The 18,143-nt window shown below is 42.9% G+C and overlaps 1 protein-coding gene across 1 annotated transcript; it reads right to left on the bottom strand.

The window, feature by feature from the left end:
• Window positions 1-1,725: 1,725 nt before the first annotated feature.
• fbxl2 (F-box and leucine-rich repeat protein 2) lies at window positions 1,726-15,302 on the bottom strand. The gene is made up of 14 exons (XM_040020606.1): window positions 14,734-15,302; window positions 10,263-10,324; window positions 6,715-6,769; window positions 6,031-6,105; window positions 5,696-5,790; window positions 5,104-5,268; window positions 4,872-4,998; window positions 3,617-3,691; window positions 3,351-3,481; window positions 3,006-3,066; window positions 2,847-2,891; window positions 2,553-2,609; window positions 2,223-2,435; window positions 1,726-1,899 (listed from the first exon to the last, which is right to left on the bottom strand). The coding sequence occupies exons 1-14, from the start codon at window positions 14,761-14,763 to the stop codon at window positions 1,792-1,794; spliced, it is 1,299 nt and encodes a 432-aa protein (XP_039876540.1). The 5' UTR covers window positions 14,764-15,302; the 3' UTR covers window positions 1,726-1,791.
• Window positions 15,303-18,143: the final 2,841 nt, after the last annotated feature.

Raw genomic sequence — 18,143 nt, 5'->3', positions numbered from 1 at the left:
TAAAGAGGTGCGTGTATACAGTAAAATTAGCTGTTGGTTTGTGGGGTGTTTCGGGATTTCCAATCTCTGCTTTTCAAATTACCCCATAACATATGTTTTGTAGGATTAGATGAACCAGAATTTGTCAGGGATCAATTACATACATAGACTGGCAAGTTCCACCAGACCTGTATAACAAACTAATTGCAAATTACTACTCACATGATTCTTTAAGTCTTGATGACAGCCAATTCATTTATGTTTCTACATCATCTGTAAATTAACATTTACACAAAGCTAGACTAAATTAACCTCCAAGTACATAAATTCATGTGATTGTCAATAAAGTTGAGGTGCCTTTGTTCACAGTCTCATACTTATTATCTCTAAACAAATTTCCTTTTTGCTTTTGAAGCAAAGTTGCACCAGCGTCAGCCCTGATCCAGACACACACAGCATAAATCTGAATAGTGGGTGTCACAGTCCAGTTTAAAAACAGTTGTATCAGTGTTACTAACCTATTCAGAATCAGTTTAGTAGCTGTCTGAATAACAGTGGGACTGGAAACCTACTCATGTAAACAAGTTAGTCTGTGGCCGCTAACCTAATTGAGGTTGTAAACAAATGCTTAAGTAGTAGAGTAGAAGCTAGACCACAAGGGCTACTGACAGGAGGATTGGATAAGGGCCTGCGAGCTAACGTATCCGCGCAGTACACGGGAGAGGCCACTCATCCCAGCAGCATACAGTGTCAATATAATGCTTTTAGACACCAAGGGTCTGAATCATAGGTCCTTTTTTTGTAACACAGCAACAGTTTTTCCTTTTACATCTCAAAAAGAAACACAAGCGTATCCTCCTCTCTGAATAGACAGGCATGGACAATTACAATAAGCACTGAAAAAGAAACCAAACGAAAAAAAAAATATTGGCTTTCCCCAATTTTTGAGTGAGTTGCCATAAATCTTTTTTCCCCCTCTCCATTGCAAAACATTCTCTGTACAAACAGAATTAAAATGTCAACAGAGGTTTCCCAGATGCACAAATATGTCACATGTTCCACTTTGTACTTCCTGTTTTGTTTTGTTTTTTTGTTTTTTTCTCCAGGACTGCAAAGCTGAGCCAGCTGTGCCAGAGCTTCACTGTTCGTATCCAGAAGAATCTGTGGATTTTACCCACAGTGCAGCGCTCCACTTCCTCCGTGCTGTGCGTCTATTGGTCGAAGCAGAATGAATCACAGGATGGTCGTGTAGAGGTGTCATGTGATCAGCTGAGATGATACCTCTCCACAGAGAGTGTCCAACATGAAAATATCTTTTTTTTTTTTTTTTAAAGTTTGAACATGAAGCACTGTAGTTTCACCGTTTCACCCTCCCACCCCACCTGCAGCTGTCCAGATTCAGTCCTTTACCCCCGCAGGTGGGAAGTCAGAGATGTGAGGGAGAGCAGAGTGGAATGGAGAACCTGTTCTGGTCTTCACGATGAGAAAGAGAGCACGAGACAGAGAGAGAAAAAGAGAAAAACTCCGTCCATCCGTGTTCTTTCCTCCACCCTGCCACACCGTCACACGGAGGGCTGCTGCACTGCTGATCGGTGAGCAAGAGGAGAGAGAAGGGGCGGGTTCAACTGATCAGGGATCAGCGGCAATCAGTCAGTGTTTTGATCAGTGATCAGGAGCAGTGAGTGGGTCCAGCCCCCTCTCTCCCCTATGCCTACCCCAGTTCCCCCACCCCACACCCCCCACCCGACATCAGCCCCCTTCTCATAGCAGCAGGACCTGTAGACAGAGGTGGCCCCCCCTGGCCCTCCACTGTCAGAGGATGATGCAGCAGCGGCACAGACGCTGGCCACCTCCATGTACAGAGGGAGGGGGTGTCACGGGGGCAAAGTAGGCATGGACTTTGATCTCTGGAAGGTGGGCCTGTATGCGGGAGAGATGTGTTAATACAAAAGACCAAAAATGTACAAACCCCTCCCGAATAAAAAAAAATAATAAATCCCAAAACAAAACAGAAAGACAAGGAAAAAGCACATGCTCAGGACTGCCTTCTGTAAAATATTTTTAGAAATGCAGCCCGCTTGTGTACATCATGAGTGAGAGTAGTATTGATTTTTTCATCTAACTCTCAGCGAGAATGCTAACAAGCACATTTTTCAAAATGTCGAGCGATTCTTTTAAAGCTCCGCTCCAATCCCCAACGAGAGCTGAAAAGCAGCATGTATTTTCCCTTCATGCCCACTGACCCTGATGCGTTTGATGCCCGCCCGAGTGACTTGCTGACAATCGTAGAGCTCGATGCGCTCCAGACGGTGGCAGGTCTTCAGGTGCTCGAGGGTCACGTCAGTTATGAGGGGGCAGTTGTCCAGCTCTACCACGGTGAGGCGCTCTTGGCCGCAGGTACTGCTGCTCAGAGCTCTGATGCCATCGTCTGTGATAAGCTCGCAATGTGACAGGGACTGCCCAAGGTGCAGGAGATCGGGTTAAAGATGCGCAAATAGAAAGATTAAACCACACACAGCAACGAAGACGGGCTGAGAAAAAAGCTGATACAGTATCAGACATTGTTTGCTTACCAGTGCTTGAAGCCGAGGGCAGTGGATTGACAGCTGAACCAGGGTGTTATCTGTCACCTGAGGACAGGCCAAGCTTGATTAATGTACTGTTCTCACATGTCTGGGGACAGCTGAGAGGATCAGTTCAAGCATTAGCAAACATGTGATATCATGATCATATCTCGTTCTCAGTCCCAGAACTCTGTCACGTCTTCTATGTCACAACTTCTACTTTTTGCCAAACGTCATTTGACAAAAATCATGTATGATGAAGTATGATCTTGGGAGTAGATGAGGGAACTAAAATGTTCTTACCAAAATACATTCTTCTAAGTCCATTTTTTCAAGCTCATGACAGTTCTGTGAAGACAAACAAAAGGTTTTGTGAGAGAAGTTTTTAACTGAACTCAGAACACGGCTGGCATAACTAAAGCAGATAAGAAAACATAAACAAAACAGCAAAATGGAACTTACTCTGGCCAGGACAGTAAACCCAGCGTCCGTAAAATGGGAGCATCGTGCAGCTTCAAGGATCCTTAGACAGACAGACACGAAGTTTGGGAAGAGTTTTTTTAAACAGCTAGTGTGAGGAAGGAATACTGAAGATCACTGGAGAACACACTGGGTTGGTCAACAGGTGTAAAATATAAGACTTCTTGTGCACAAAACGTCTAATATTTTGCATGATTTGTTTTTTAATAGCTAAATTTAGTTGAGAGCCTCAAATAGATATGATTGTACACTATTTTTGGAAGCAACAGCAGTCATATTTCTTGGATGTTTGAGAAATGTTGTGAGACGGGTGTGTGAGCTTCTTACTTAAGTCGGGGGCAGTTGAGACCCAGTGCAGTGAGAGAGGCATCAGTGATGTTACTGCAGCCAGAAACACAGAGGTTCTGCAGCTTGTGGCATCCTCGGCCCAGACTGACCAAACCTTCATCCGTTACTTGCTGGAGGCAACAGACATTTAAAAAAAACAAAAAAAAAAAACTGATTACAAAAACGCAAAAGGCATGCAGAGCCTTAGTCATGCATTATTATCAGTTGCTCCCGCTCCGCTTCCAACAACCAAATGTTTGTCTTACTGTGCAAGACTGCATATTTATGGTGGTGAGTTCTGGGCAGTGTTTCTGAAGGTGTTTCAATGCTCCGTCGTCCAGCTGGGTTAAAAAAAAAAAATTAATCAAGTATCAAGTATTTTGACTCTGTAGACAACTGCAAAGTATTTAAAGTGAAACAATCAAGATGTGACTGAAGTTCAGACTTTCAGCTTTAATTTAAGGGGTTTAAAACAAGTATTTATTAAGTGTTGGAAATTAAAGAGGTTTGTATACAGCCCCACCCATTTTCAGAGGCTCGGAAGTTATTGGACAGTTAACTGACAAAGATTTTCGTGGACAGGTGAGGCCTGTTCACTCATTATTCCATGACAAAATAAACACATAAGAGCTGAATCTAAGTGTTGAAGTTGCATTTTGCAGCTTTATACTGGAATTCTCAATATAAGGTCCAAAAAGATTTATTTAAAGTTTAAAGTTTATTTATTTTCAAGGAGAATTTCATGAAGCTGAAAATCAAAATAAACCTATAAGAGACAGCAACAACTTCAGGAGAGGCCAAATCAACAATCAAAATCGGATATTCTTCAGTAGCCATCTCAGTCACCTGATCTCCACCCAGCAGAGCAGCTTTTCAGTTATTAAATGCAAAACCGAAGGCAGAGAGCATCTAGTGCAGGCAGCCATTCACATACAAGTATTAAAAAACAATCCTAATATTTAGAAATATAATAGTTCATTCAGTTACTTTTGAAAATGAGTGACTGGGTGTGAAACATAAGTAATTCCTAAACTATTAATACTATTAATGTTTTTCATTAAAGAATTAAAGCTGAAAGTCTGCACTTCAATCACATCTTGACTGTTTGACTTAAAATCCACTGTGATGATGTACAGAGTATTTGGATAATGACAGAAAAAAAAATGGTGTCATTGTCCAAATACTCCTAGACCTAACCATACGGGTGAACGACTCATTTAAAATAAAATAAAATGAACCCCAATTTCACTTTCTAGACTAGATTCAGTTCATGTGGAAAAAAAACAAACAGCTGATCACATTTTAGTTCTACACAGGCATCAGGAAAAGAATATACCAAGAAACAAGCAAATTTTTATCCCATTAGGTCTTTTTAAAAGGCTTTATTTTAACACTGTATAATGAATAGGTGGGCTTTTTTGTAATAATATGATAATTGATTATAAAAAGGTGTAGAACTACTTTTAAAAGGGCCAAAGAAGGCATAAAATAACCTGAAATAAAGAAAATAAATGTGCGTACCTGTGTGCAGCCTCTGAGGAACAGTGCTCGTAAACCAGCGCAACCTCTAGCGAGGGCCTCGATGCCATCACGCGTGATCTGGTCACACCACGACAAGTTCAACGTCTCCAACATTCTGCAGCCATCACTGAGCATGCGCACACATTGCACAATAAAAGAGAAATATCAAGTTAAAGACATGTGAGCCCTTGTGATTTAAATACCGCAGCGAAAACAAGTGTGCTGGTGCTACCTGAGGGCCTTGAGGGAGTGGTTGCTGACGGACACGCAGGAAGTGAGATCTAGGTGTTTGAGTTTGGAGCAAAACTTGCTGAGGCTGAGGCAGGTGCTGTCTGTGATCTTAGTGCAGCCGTTAAGGTTCAACACTTCGATGTTTCTGCAGTTCTGAGCAAAAGTCCTGGGAAACAGGTGAAGCATGGAAGAAGTGAGGTGAAGGGACTTCTTTCTGACGTTTTCACAAGTTTCTATTACAAAGAAAAAAAGCCTTGCTTTGCAAAGAAGAGAAAGTATCGGTTAAATCTGCTGCTTACAGAGATGATAGAAATACATTATGAGATCCAACAATCTCAGAAAGATATAAAAGTTAAACACCCGTGGGGTTTTCTTTTGTTTTGTTAGTTTTTTGTATGTTTGCAGTGAGCAAAGAGAAAATTAAAGGGTCCCCTGGGAATGAAGACGCACACACTCGGCTAAAACTTTAAATATAATCACACAGGGACCGAAACGGAAGTAATCAAACCAACAAAAGGATGTTTGTTGCTAAAAATCAAAGCAGAAGCACGTTTATTATAACGGTGCATGTCAGAGGGTCAATGTATTCTCACTTCATTGAGGCGTCTCCAACGCTCAGGCAGCCCCTCAGGCTGAGCTGCCTCAGGAAGCCTCCACAGCGCTTTGAAATGTTCTCCACCACCCGGCCCTGAGGGATACACGGACGGACAGACAGAGAGAGTAATATGACTTGGGCTACAGGACAGGGGATCAGCTGTGACGTCACAGTCGGCACCAAAGCCTACTGACCCAGCACTAAGCCTTGGACTAGATAATGCTACTCAACAAGCTCTCACGTCCACACACACACACACACACACACACGCAGGAAATGCTCAAAACCCGAACCCTTCGCTCCTTTTTTTCCTCTCATGAACACGACCCTCACCTCTATATCCGTCTGGAAGTTGAACAAGTCGATCTTCTGCCAGTTGCTGCCATCTAGGGCCAGGACGTTCCACGCCTGAGAGGGTGACAGACAGGTTGAGCAAAGAGACAGAAAAATGGGTCAGACAGAGGTGGAAGAAGGTGAACTGTGACTTTTTTAATCATCATGCAGCTACGGGTTTGTGTGCACATCAACAGTCTCCACTGTCAGTCCTTGTCCTATCTAATGTGAGGGTTTCCTGCTCCTCTCTCTTTGGCGTCTTTGTAAACTGAAGAAGTTACATAATTAAAGATAGTCCGATGTAAAAAAAAAACAAAACATGAAATTCAACAGGAAAGAGATAAACTGCCTTTATAATAACATTTGTTTTGTTTACATGTTACATAGCAAAAGAAAACCTTCCTTGGGCTTTGTCACAGGTAATAAAAGTTTAATTTGAAGCTGTGGTATGAGAGGCTGCCCCAAAAGCTCTGCATTCAGTCAGTGGCTTGTAACGATAATTCACACAGATCATTTTATAAATCACTTTAAGCTGCAGTTCACTGTGGTTCCCTTTACACAGAGCCAGCAGAGGGCACCATATTATACACTTTCCCAGAGAATTCAGTAAGTACAAACCAGATTTACCTCCTTTTTAATAGTAAGGTCTTAATTAGGGTGTGGCGTTGAAAGGGAGGCGCTTACCTTGGACACCTGGGCACACCGGCACAGTGTCACCACATCTAAATAGGAGAATATTCTAGAAAGAGAGACAAAGAGGAGGATGAGGTTTTCTCATATTAGTGATCATATGATCACACTCAGATAAGGAGCTCTGCTCAAGCACATGCTGGAACACCTTATTCTTTCTTTGATGCTAGTGAAAGTATGTTTTTTTTTTTTCTTATGTCTGTAGGGAACAGAACAATCTGTGGTGTTTGGCTGGTAGGCCCATAGACAGGCAGTGTTTGAGCTATGGGCTGGTCAGCCACAAAGGGCCACATGCAGCAGGCTACTGGGTCAGCTCAATCCATTAATCTGCCAATGAGTAATCTCTGGCACTCAGACAAGCAAGGCCACCAAAAGGCCGGTACAGACAGAGATACAGTATGAGCATGTATAGAAGGGCACACATACACATACACACACACACACACATGCGCGCACACACACACAACAAAGCCAAATACCTCCTGTCAGTTCTTGTGATAAAACGGTCTGTTAAATCTCACAGAAGTGACTTAAAGGGAAAATCTTTAGAAAATCTGAGGTGTTAAGAGAGCTGTTAGTGCCAAAGTTTTGAGTGCAGCTGGGGTCTGATTGCCCTTTTAACCCTAGGAAACAGGAGCTGGCCATTGTTTCCTTCAAATAGACACGGACAAAGGCTGTGTGTTTTGATGTGTGTTAGGCCAGGGCATGTCAGGACGAGTCTGTATAATCTATACAAGAGTCTGGTGTCACAGAGTACAGACATCATACAATTGACAAAGCAACGCATATGCAACTTCCATGCACTCTCACGCAGGGTACACAGATCCTGGAGAAGTTGCTGGCACCCAAGGGGCCGACCAATCAAGTTGATCGTACACATTGATCTCCTTCCTAATAACTGGTTAATGGCCGCGATGCTGACCAATGATTGATTGCCCGTTTTAATCAACTACAATCTGACTTTCCACTATGTGTGCGAGAAAGGCCTCTTAGTAACCACAGAAGAACTCGGTTACTCACACTCACAGCGAAGCAATCAGTCAATCTGATTTGGTGAGTCCTGTTAACCTATCTGAAGTCTGTAATTGGTACCAGCTGAGAGAGACTGCTGAACACAGATAGATCATATTACCGGCAGGGTAGGACTGACATGGACTTTTTCCTCATAAGACACACAAAAGAAAGTGAAGGACGTGACATAATACAGACAAATTCAGAGCAACAACACCATGAGCATGGTATCTTTTTCCACTTTACTACACACAGGAAAGCAATAAGGGCACCTTTGAATGCAGAGCACGAAATAAGAGAAAAGCCTTGGATCACTCTATCAGATCCTGCCTGGGTGTCCCTATTTTTCGGACAAGGCACATAACAGGATTTTCATGAAGCACACTCCCATTTGTTGTCACCCGGCCCTTCAAGCATGGCTAGAAAAGGGAGAGTCGAGCCTTCGCCATAAAGTCTGGGCCTGGTTGTCATGGCAACAACTCAGACATGAATTTAGTGGTAGTGGAGAGGGTGCTGAGTCAGTGCTTCTGGGTAAGAGGACCGTGAACCACCCCGAACGCTCCCTCTCCGGGGCTTGTCTGTCAGACAGGGTTCTTGGATGTCACACAGTTTTCACAGTTTATATCTGCGCTGCGCTGGCCTACATAACGGCTGTTTACAAGTGCACCCACTAAGACGCAGACTGCTGCACAGGCAATTCAGGCTTGCTCGCTAGTGATGCTCTGTACATAAACGGCAACGCTAATAAGAACACAAATTAACAAAATAAATAGCCACTACTCCTCGAGCTGCATATTTTCCAACGTGTAACACATGGTGGCATACTGCAGTCGTTATAAAATATGCATCTTGGGTTAATCTGTAATTAGAAATTAACCACAGGCGTGAATGTGAGCACATTTGGCTCTCTGCCCATGGTGTACCCTGCCTGTCACTCCATGACAGCTGGGAGAGGTTCCAGCAACCACTGCGACCTAATTTGGATAATTTTTTAAGAAAATGTATGGACGACCAACCATAAACCAGAAAGGCTAAAAAAATGTAGCCCTTAACATCAGCTTATTCAGATCACTAACCCTGCAAACATGCTGGTGCGAGCCCAAGCTGTGTAATTGTGGATGAGCTGTGGGGCAATTGGGTGTGCCCACACAGGTCTGGCAGGTGTTTTGTTCTTTGGGGCCCCTATTAAGGGTTTTCTATTGGGATACTGACTATGGGGTTTCCCACAGAAAACCCATGTAGGCTCTATGTAGGTTAGCCTGTGTGGTCCATTGCAGTTTTGCCCCTCTGGGCCCTATAATGGTATTCTGTGGGCCTTTGGGTTTTCTATAGCTTGCCCAATGAAAACTTATATAAGGACCCCAGAGGGCAAAACTGCGTTTGGCCCTGTGCGGGTACACTCAGTTGGGCTTCGTATGGGATAAGTGTGGATTTGCCCTCCCCGACACAGCCCCATAGTTTGCCCACATATATCCACTGTGGGCCCGCATTGTTCATTATCAATAATGCGCCAAACAACATACAGGCAGATATGACTATTGTGGAGAACATGACCCACAGAATATTTTTTATTACACTGTCCGAAATATGTGGCTGTTAGAAAGCAACTGATTCAAAACCTCAGTAAAATGGAAGTGAAACTACACATTTTGACTAACTAACAAAAGATCGCTGGTTCAAGCTTGGGAAGTGACATAAATCATTTGGGGTTTGGATCAGGAAGAGTATCTCTACCAAATTAACTATGTGGTTACCCCTTGTGAGTAAAGCAGTGGCTAAAAGTCATGTTTTTTCTCAGAGCAACATTCTGGTCCACACTCAGTACCAATTGGTGGCGTATTATGGGCAGCCAACAATGAGCCTCAGTAGTGGCATGAAATGTGGGGCCCTCTCTTCCAATCTTTTACTGCAGCACACTGGGGCACATCTGGCCTCCATAGTGCAGGACTAATACATGTTTTTCTGACCACCAATGGAAATGCACTGGTCATAATGGGCATGCTGGGAGAGCGTATGGACCAGCAGAAGAGCAGAGCACTGCGGAATTCCCCACTAGCTATGACAAAACTATTTATAGCTCACTTACAGAGACATACAGTTTGCATAGGCCCAGGAGTGTTTCACACATGCGTGCACACACGCATGCACACAAAAAATGCAGCTTTCACAGAGTGCACAGCGTGTCATGTGTCAGCAGAGATATATGCAAGTGCAACCCTTTCCATTCCACATAAACGAGCGTGAAGGATGAACATGGGTGACTACGCGAGTGATGTCAGATTAATGGGTCATGTGCAGCTGCTGTGGGACAAAATATTGGTCTGTAGGTCACACACAGCTAAAAGAACCTTATTTCAGGCTGGTGGCTGACAAACATCATACTAAACACACAAATGCACCTACACCACCAACAGAGGCAGAGCAAACACACACCGTTTCAGGCTGCTTGAGCTAATGAGTAACCCTGACCTAAGCCCTCGTCCCTGGGTGTGTTGTGTTGTATGTTGTGTGTCTGGTATAATTATTCTTACCTAAGAAGAAGCTCTTTGGGGAGCTTCTTATTAATGGGGGCTTCATCGCTGTTTGAGAACACCTGTCAAGAGATAAGACAAACAGTAAAAATGAGTGAGTGTCTTTGTGTGTGTGTGTGTTGATGTGCAGTGATATGAAAACATTATCATCCTCACAAGATTGCTACACTAAACAGAGCTAAACTAAGCCCAGGAATCACATAATTTTATTTCACCAGCTTGTTATACTTAAGAAAAGAAATAGACCCCTGCACAGTTTACAGCTGCTGCTTCCGTAAGCTATGCTAATAAACATGCCAGAGCTGCATTTGGATTTCCATGTCGCCTCCTCACAAGCTTATAATTCTGTTAGCCTGGTCAGCTTGTTGGCATGCTTATCTCAATTAGTCTACTCGCTGGATGTCTGGCCATCTGCTGAGTGGGACACACACACACACACGCGCACACACACACACACTCGCAGGTGATTCCAGTCAAACCTCTCTGTGTGAAGAACAGAGGCAGAACATTCGAGATCAGGTGGGCTGCATTCAGCCATGAATTTAAATTACGGCAAACACCCACATCCACTGTGCCTCTGCAGACACGCATCCTGCCAGTGATACACTTCTATCCTCAAAGGCTCAGAAGCTGTAGCTAATGAGGGGGGACTCCCTGCTGTTGAACACGCAAACACAAACACCGACATCTGAGAACACAAAGGGGATAGGAGGAGAGGCACGAGATGAGCAAAGGTTGATTCTGAAAATGTCTCAGCTGTAGTCTAGCCCCCTGACGACAGACGCAACCTCCTCGAAAGAGAAAGCAGCAAAACGAAAGGGAAGAGGTGAGGAAGACGATACTGAGTGACAAAGGCAAGCCAAAGGAACCGTGCTCCAGTCAAGAAGTACTGGAAAAACACGTCTGAAAGTCATCAGAGTGGAAGAAGACGAGGGAGGAGGAGGAGGGAGGAAATGCAGGCCATTTCAGAAGGAAGTGGGGTCAAAAAAAAAAAAAAAAAAAAAAGAAAAGGAGAGGGAGTTGGTCCAGTCAAGGTCCGGCAAACGATTAACTAAGCTGGTTTGAACTTTAACATCGCTAAGGGAACAACACAAGAGTGTTGTTGAACACACTTACCAGAAAAAACTGCCATCACTGAGGCCCACATGCCCTCGTACTGAATAATGCATCATTACACACTCATCTGAGGCTGTTGAGTAAAGCATGCTGTCATTAACTGTAACATTAAACTAACAGCAAACTTAAAACATGCGTATATCTATAGGTGAATTTAATAGCATTAGAAGGAATGCAGTGAAGGAGACCTGTGGATGGGTATTTGCTGTGGAAGGCTGCTACTTTGACCAGGCCTCTGCTGGGCTTCCTGATTAAATCAAGGTAATAAACATCAGCATGTACTGACTGACAGGCAGGCAATTTGACCTTTCAAGAAACAGCATGTTGACTCAGTGTCTCTGTAAAGCTGTTGTGGGGGGGGGGGGGGGGGGGGGGGGAATAGTTTAGGACTAAACTTAGACTTAAATCCGAACCACATCTGTAACACATCACTCACCTTTGACCTCTCTTCCATCACTCTGAGGAACACAGGGAGGCCATGATGGAACGCACTGGGCTCCACACAGCATTACGCTAACATGGGGCATTCACAGAACAATAATATCATTCTGTGGTACAAACATGGTTTACTGTGTAATGAGATCAGGGTTGAAAAATGTTCAGAAATTCAAATTCATCCTTTTACATTACAGTCAAAACAAGTAAAATGACTTCGAAAACAACCTGATACTCCAATAATCATCCTTATCAGTTACCGCCTCAGCATTCTGGTGCCCTTGCTCCCCATGCAGGAAGAGCACCATTCCCAAACAGGAAACTCCTCTCTGAAGTCATACTCACTATTCCTAGAGAGGGTGCAACAAGCCTAACATGCAAATCTGGTTTAAAACGCCTGTGGCACGTCAAACAAAGACACCCATGAAGAAATTAAGACTTGGGTCGAGTGTTGCGTTCAATTTTAGGCCTGCAACACAACAACAACAAAAACCATAAAAAGGACTCGATCACCAACTCGTCTGTCAGTTGACCCCCTTCCCCTTTCTTCTCAATTGGACACACCAGCCTGCTTCCCCACCGTACACTGGTTCATGCTAAGAAGCTTAGAAGTCTGCTGAGAAATCCACTGATATGGCAACAGACACACGGGCGCTACTAACGCCGTCTGTTCTGATTCACTCGCACGTCAGCACACATGTTCCTACTACTGACAAACATGTGAACACCTGACTGAGGGCGTCAAGTAGCATCAAGTCAACCCCGAAAGCATCTCAGCAATGTGTGAATAATAACTCCTGATAAGCATCTCGCATCTATGAGCAGCCATAGTCAGTAGAGGTGGGAATCACCATACAACTCGCGATACGATATTATCACAATACTTAACGCACGATACGATATTATTGCGATTTTTTTTTAAATATTTTGCGATATTTAAATTCTGCACATAAAGGTAAACTTTATCAATATTCATTTTATCTAATATCAAAGTCTCACACTCAGTCTCTCATTTCAGTCAGTTCTATTGTTGACAAACTGAACGGTTTGTATTACAGTCTAGTCCAACTTAACTGAATGCAACCATCTGGTACAATTATAGCTATTCTGAACTATGAAATTTATGAAAACTATACAGGCCCTTCAGCAACTGAAGAATTTGAAAGTAAATTTAAAAAATATATAATTTTACATTAAATAAAAAAGTTTTAAACTTAATTAAAATTAAACATGTCTTAAATTAAAATAAGTAAACTGTCATGTTTATTGCTGCCAAAAAAAAAAGTTAAACACATTTGGACAGTGAAGGAATGTCAGGATTCTTGCTCAGAAAAAGGATCAACATGCTCTGAAGTCAACATGCTCTGACTCCAGAGCATGTTGACTTCAGAGAAAAAATTGTTTGTAACAAAATATCGATTTCTGCTGTCCCTGTATCGATACATTATTAGCAAACAAAATATCACGATACTACACAGTGTCGATTTTTTCCCCCACCCCTAATAATCAGTCAGATGGGATGATTATGGTTTGTACATAAGTGTTAAATCAGCAGTACATGGTGATTATTGCACCACAGGTATGCAAAGGTTTATGAACAAAGTAATGTACAAATACTTGGAGATGCTTTGGTTTTGTTTACTTAGTAACATAATGTTTTACACTACACATGATGTACTTGTTTTTTTAACTCCACAACTTTCAGATCAAAGTTCCATCCATCCATCCATCTTCATCCGCTTTATCCGGGGCCGGGTCGCGGGGGCAGCAGCCTAAGCAGAGAAGCCCAGACCTCCCTCTCCCCAGCCACCTCCTCCAGCTTATCCGGGGGAACACCAAGGCGTTCCCAGGCCAGCCGAGAGATATAATCTCTCCAGCGTGCCCTGGGTCTGCCCCGGGGCCTCCTCCTGGTGGGACATGCCCGGAACACCAACCCCAGGAGGCCCCCAGGAGGCATCCTTGTCAGATACCCGAACCACCTCAGCTGGCTCCTTTCGATGTGGAGGAGCACCGGCTCTACCCTGAGCCCCTCCCGGATGGCCGAACTTCTCACCCTATCTCTAAGGGAGAGGCCAGCCACCCTTCGGAGGAAGCTCATTTCCGCCGCAAAGTTTTTGTTCTAATAAAAGACGATAATCACGGCTCATATTTTCAGTAATATCTGAAGTAATGCAAATGTGTTGCTTTACTCAAACTGCTACAGCACAAAAATGCTGCACAGGCGTGGGTAATAACACCCAGTAGTGCCACACATACTGTCTGCAGTATGACTATTTTTTTAATCTCTTGCTCATGAATCCAACTAAAAAATTTTTTAAAACCCAACAACTTCAAATGACCCTGAAAGCTCTGGTGGTTTTACTTTTTATTGGCATGTAAATATGGATTAAGTGATCTGGAGACGTACAGCATTCATCCTATGTGCAGTATTATTACTTCTTGAACACAAAGGCCACCTGTAGTGGCACCTGCCCATCACAGGTATTTTAAGGAGGCTTTAGATGTTTTCATTGCGTGTATTTAACAACAATCCATCCTCTCCATCTGCAGCCCCCCCTCTCTGAAAGCCTGTAACCTCAGGCGCCAGTGGCAACCAGCCTCGGCCCTGATATATTGACTATCCTCAGCCACAGCCCTCCTCCTCCTGTCCCGCAGTCCTGAGCTCCATGTTGTCGCTGTCTAGTGGTGCGGCAGGACAACAACAGGATTTCGGATTACCCTTGACCAACAAAACGCCTCAGCTCCTGACTGCGTGTAAAATTAGGAGCAGAGCACGGTCGACCACACACGCGCGCACGCAAACACACACGAACAGACACACAGAGATATACACACACACTTTGCTTATACAAGCCCACGACTCCCACGTCTGCTAGAAACAAACACTTTAACCGTTGGTGGTCCACTCCCTCTGTCATACCTCGAACCGGCCCTTGGTGATACCGTTCATGTCTGCGGCGGCACGTCCCAGCTACACGCCGCGCAGAAACCACTCGAGTCGTTTGACGGTTATTGTTTTTGTCGCCGTTTTATTTTTGGTCGGTCGGAGTGTAGGAGCCGAGCTGAAGCTGGGTCTTCACACCCTCCTCCTCCTCCGCCTCCACCTCCCCCCCTGAGCCGCCAGCGAGGCTCCCGTACTCCGGGTCAGTGAGGTGAGGGTGAGGGTGGTGGTGGTCCGGGGCGGCCTGGGGCAGCGTTGACACTCGACGTCTCGAAGACCAACGGCTCCCCAGCAGCCCGTCTCATCACAGGGCTACCAAAATAACAATAATAACATGGACGGTCTGTCAAGTGACTTCACTTCCGCCTCTCCCTTCATCGCTTCATCGGCGGTCAGCTGGCCGCGGATCGCCCAACTTTGCTGAAAACACACGGGAATCGTTAGGCCGATGTCCGCCTTTACTCGTTGCACCGCACGGTTCCCGCAGCGGACGCGCGTGTGGCGGCTGACACGAGCGCTTTCCTCAATGTTTTCTGTTTACTTGCGGGGAAGGGGGAGGGGCGACGTGACGTCATTGCTGCGGGAAAACCACGCGTGGTCGATTTGTTTTGATTGTGGGCTTGTTGCAGGAATTTTAGGAAGGGAGGAAGAAACCAAATCATAACTAATTGGGGCTCATTTACCAGCATAGGCAGAATTTTAATAAAATTTATTTTTAAAAAAAAAACCCCAAAAGGGATGGAGGGGTGCCCTGACACGAACCCGTGGGTTTGCTTAGAGGGAACGTTTGAGCTCCACGAGCTTTTCTGCTGTAACACAGCCTGTTTCAGGCACACGTGAAAGACACACTCAAAGCAGTCTGGGCTGAGTCCTTTGTCAACATCAGTGCCAATAAAGTTTCTAGATTCAAATACAAGTACAGAAATTAAGTAACTAAAGGAATCGTAATGTTATTATAAAATGATTACTATGTGGCCAGCATGTGTTGGTCAGTTTAATCTGAAACCGAAAAAAAAACGATCCCCACAGTAGTTCTAAGTCATAAGAATCCTATTTTACAGTACATTAAAATTCACGCCCCTATACATACAAATGACCCACTAAATGCAACCCTTAACAAAATAGTATATAACTCAATAAAATATAACAAAACAAATATCTTTGTAAGGTAAAATTGCATTAAAACAGTTTAATTAAATTAAGTAAAAAGTTAAATTTAATTAGTATTAAAAAAGTAACATAGAATAAAAATAATCATCATTATTTTTAATTAAATTGGCCTGCCTTTTAATTAAAAAGAACTCAGTTATTTGATGTAAAGTATAAAAAGATCATGATAAGCATTCAAATGTTACTTTCACCTCTTAATTGAAACCGGTCATTTGTTTTTATTTACAATTTGAATGTATGACTGTTACAAATATCAAAGCTTTTCCATTTTTTCATTGGTCCAGGTATAAAAACCTCTTTGCAGGTGTTCTCCACCTCCACGGCTAGAGGGCGCTCTGATGCAGCTGGCCTAACCTCTGTTATCCTAAAAGCACAACATGGACAGCGTCAGCATGTTCACTCCACTAATACAGTACTGCTTCGTGGAAATTCGACTGCGCATGCACAAGGATTTCCGATTTATCTTACTCTATACGGATTCAGTTTAAATGTAACGCTTATATTCAAGATTTAATAAAGTTACATGAAATATTTAAACTCAACTATTAACGTTTACATTTAGATGTAAAAATTCATGTTTAACATATAATTGATGTAAATGTTTGTAAATGTAGGTGTAAATAAGGTAACAGTGTTTGTATATAATGGTTTGAGCGTAATATGCAATTAATTTTAGCATGCTTAAGTTTACAATTAGTACCTCATAATAAGTGTAGTAAAATTATAATCACCAGAGTATTTAAAGTTTGATTACCTACTTATACTACCGCTGAGTACTTGATGATAGACTATGATATAATAAATATAAATATTTATTAACATATTGTTTAATGGGTTTTATTTCTTTATCAACCTATATGTTTATATTAACATATAAACATCACATATCTGATTGGGTAACAAGTTGGGCGACCTGCCTCGTGTCCACACAGCCTCAGTGACTGTGTCTGCAGGCTGACTGTGTGACAGTATAACGGGTATTTTTCTTTACAAAGTAAATGTCAAATGGAGCAAAAGCACAGGTGTAAACACGCAATCAGTCATGTCTATATTCCAGTTACTGGTTCTGGCTTTACTGTGCCGCGAGGTTCAAGCCATGACCTTACTTCAGCTGGTACAGCTTGTCAATGAAAGTGTGCAGACTTTCCCTGAATGAAGGCCATTATATTTTGAATCTGTCAATTTCTTTTAGCTCTGTGGCCTCTACTTAAAAGTGTTTTTTTTTTATATTAGAAAGATTTCTTATTATCAAGCTAAGGAATGTTAGGTTTTTTCTGAGTTTTATTTTGTGTGACAGCCCCAGGATTGGCCCTATCTCCTCCTTCCCTGGTTGAGTGTTTGTTCCAGGAAGTCAGAAGGTGGTGCTGACACCTCATCATTGATGCAGTAAGTCAGGCTCATGAGCTGATAAGCCTCACTCTTGTTTTCTTGGACTCTGCTTCATACACTCGCGCACTACATTGCACCTCTGAACTTGATCAAAGGTAAAATTTATTTTAAATTTCAAAAAATGTCATTGTTGTGTTTAGTGTGACACAAAACACTAAAACATATTATATACTATATTACAAAACAATCTCAGGTAGACACAGCTTTCATAAAGTTTGACCAAATATGTAGTTTTTCATCTTTGCGCCACCCCATACCAACACATTGCTCAGTAATGAGCAATCTCTCATCGACAGTCAATTTAATTAACTCCCTTCCTTGAAAAATCCCACGCCCGTCTCCTCCTGACTCGGCTGTGGCTGGCAGCTCAGTGTTGAATGTGTCCTGCTGGTCGCAGTGACTGCATTGATGTCAAGCAGCACGGAGCCCGTCACACACACAGTCTTTCAAATGGAAAATGGACCTCAGCTGTTGATGCAGTTCTTTTAATTTTATTTACGTACATCATATTCACAAGTTTTGTTTTCTTAACCATTTTCATTGGCTTTGAGAGTATTTTACCTTCTTTATTTTGTCTTCTTCTTACTCTTCACGAATCTCTCTTTTTTTAAAGGTATTAAAAAACATATTAATGCTTATAGCACTGTAGCTTGTATGCTAATTTTATGGTAGTTTTACTTTAATGGAGAAAAACAGAATATCAACCAAAAAATTGTAAAAGTCCAGAAAAATTTCATTACATAAAAGTTAAAAATTGAACTGCTTGTCAGTGAGTGAAATAAGTATTTGACCCCCTACAAACCCACCAGAATTGGGCTCCCTCAGATTAT

This window comes from Simochromis diagramma, unplaced genomic scaffold, assembly GCF_900408965.1.
Source record: "Simochromis diagramma unplaced genomic scaffold, fSimDia1.1 OVJJ01000753.1, whole genome shotgun sequence".
Classification (NCBI taxonomy): domain Eukaryota; kingdom Metazoa; phylum Chordata; class Actinopteri; order Cichliformes; family Cichlidae; genus Simochromis; species Simochromis diagramma.
Note: the sequence above shows the minus strand (reverse complement) of the source record. Positions and strands in the feature narration are given on the sequence as shown.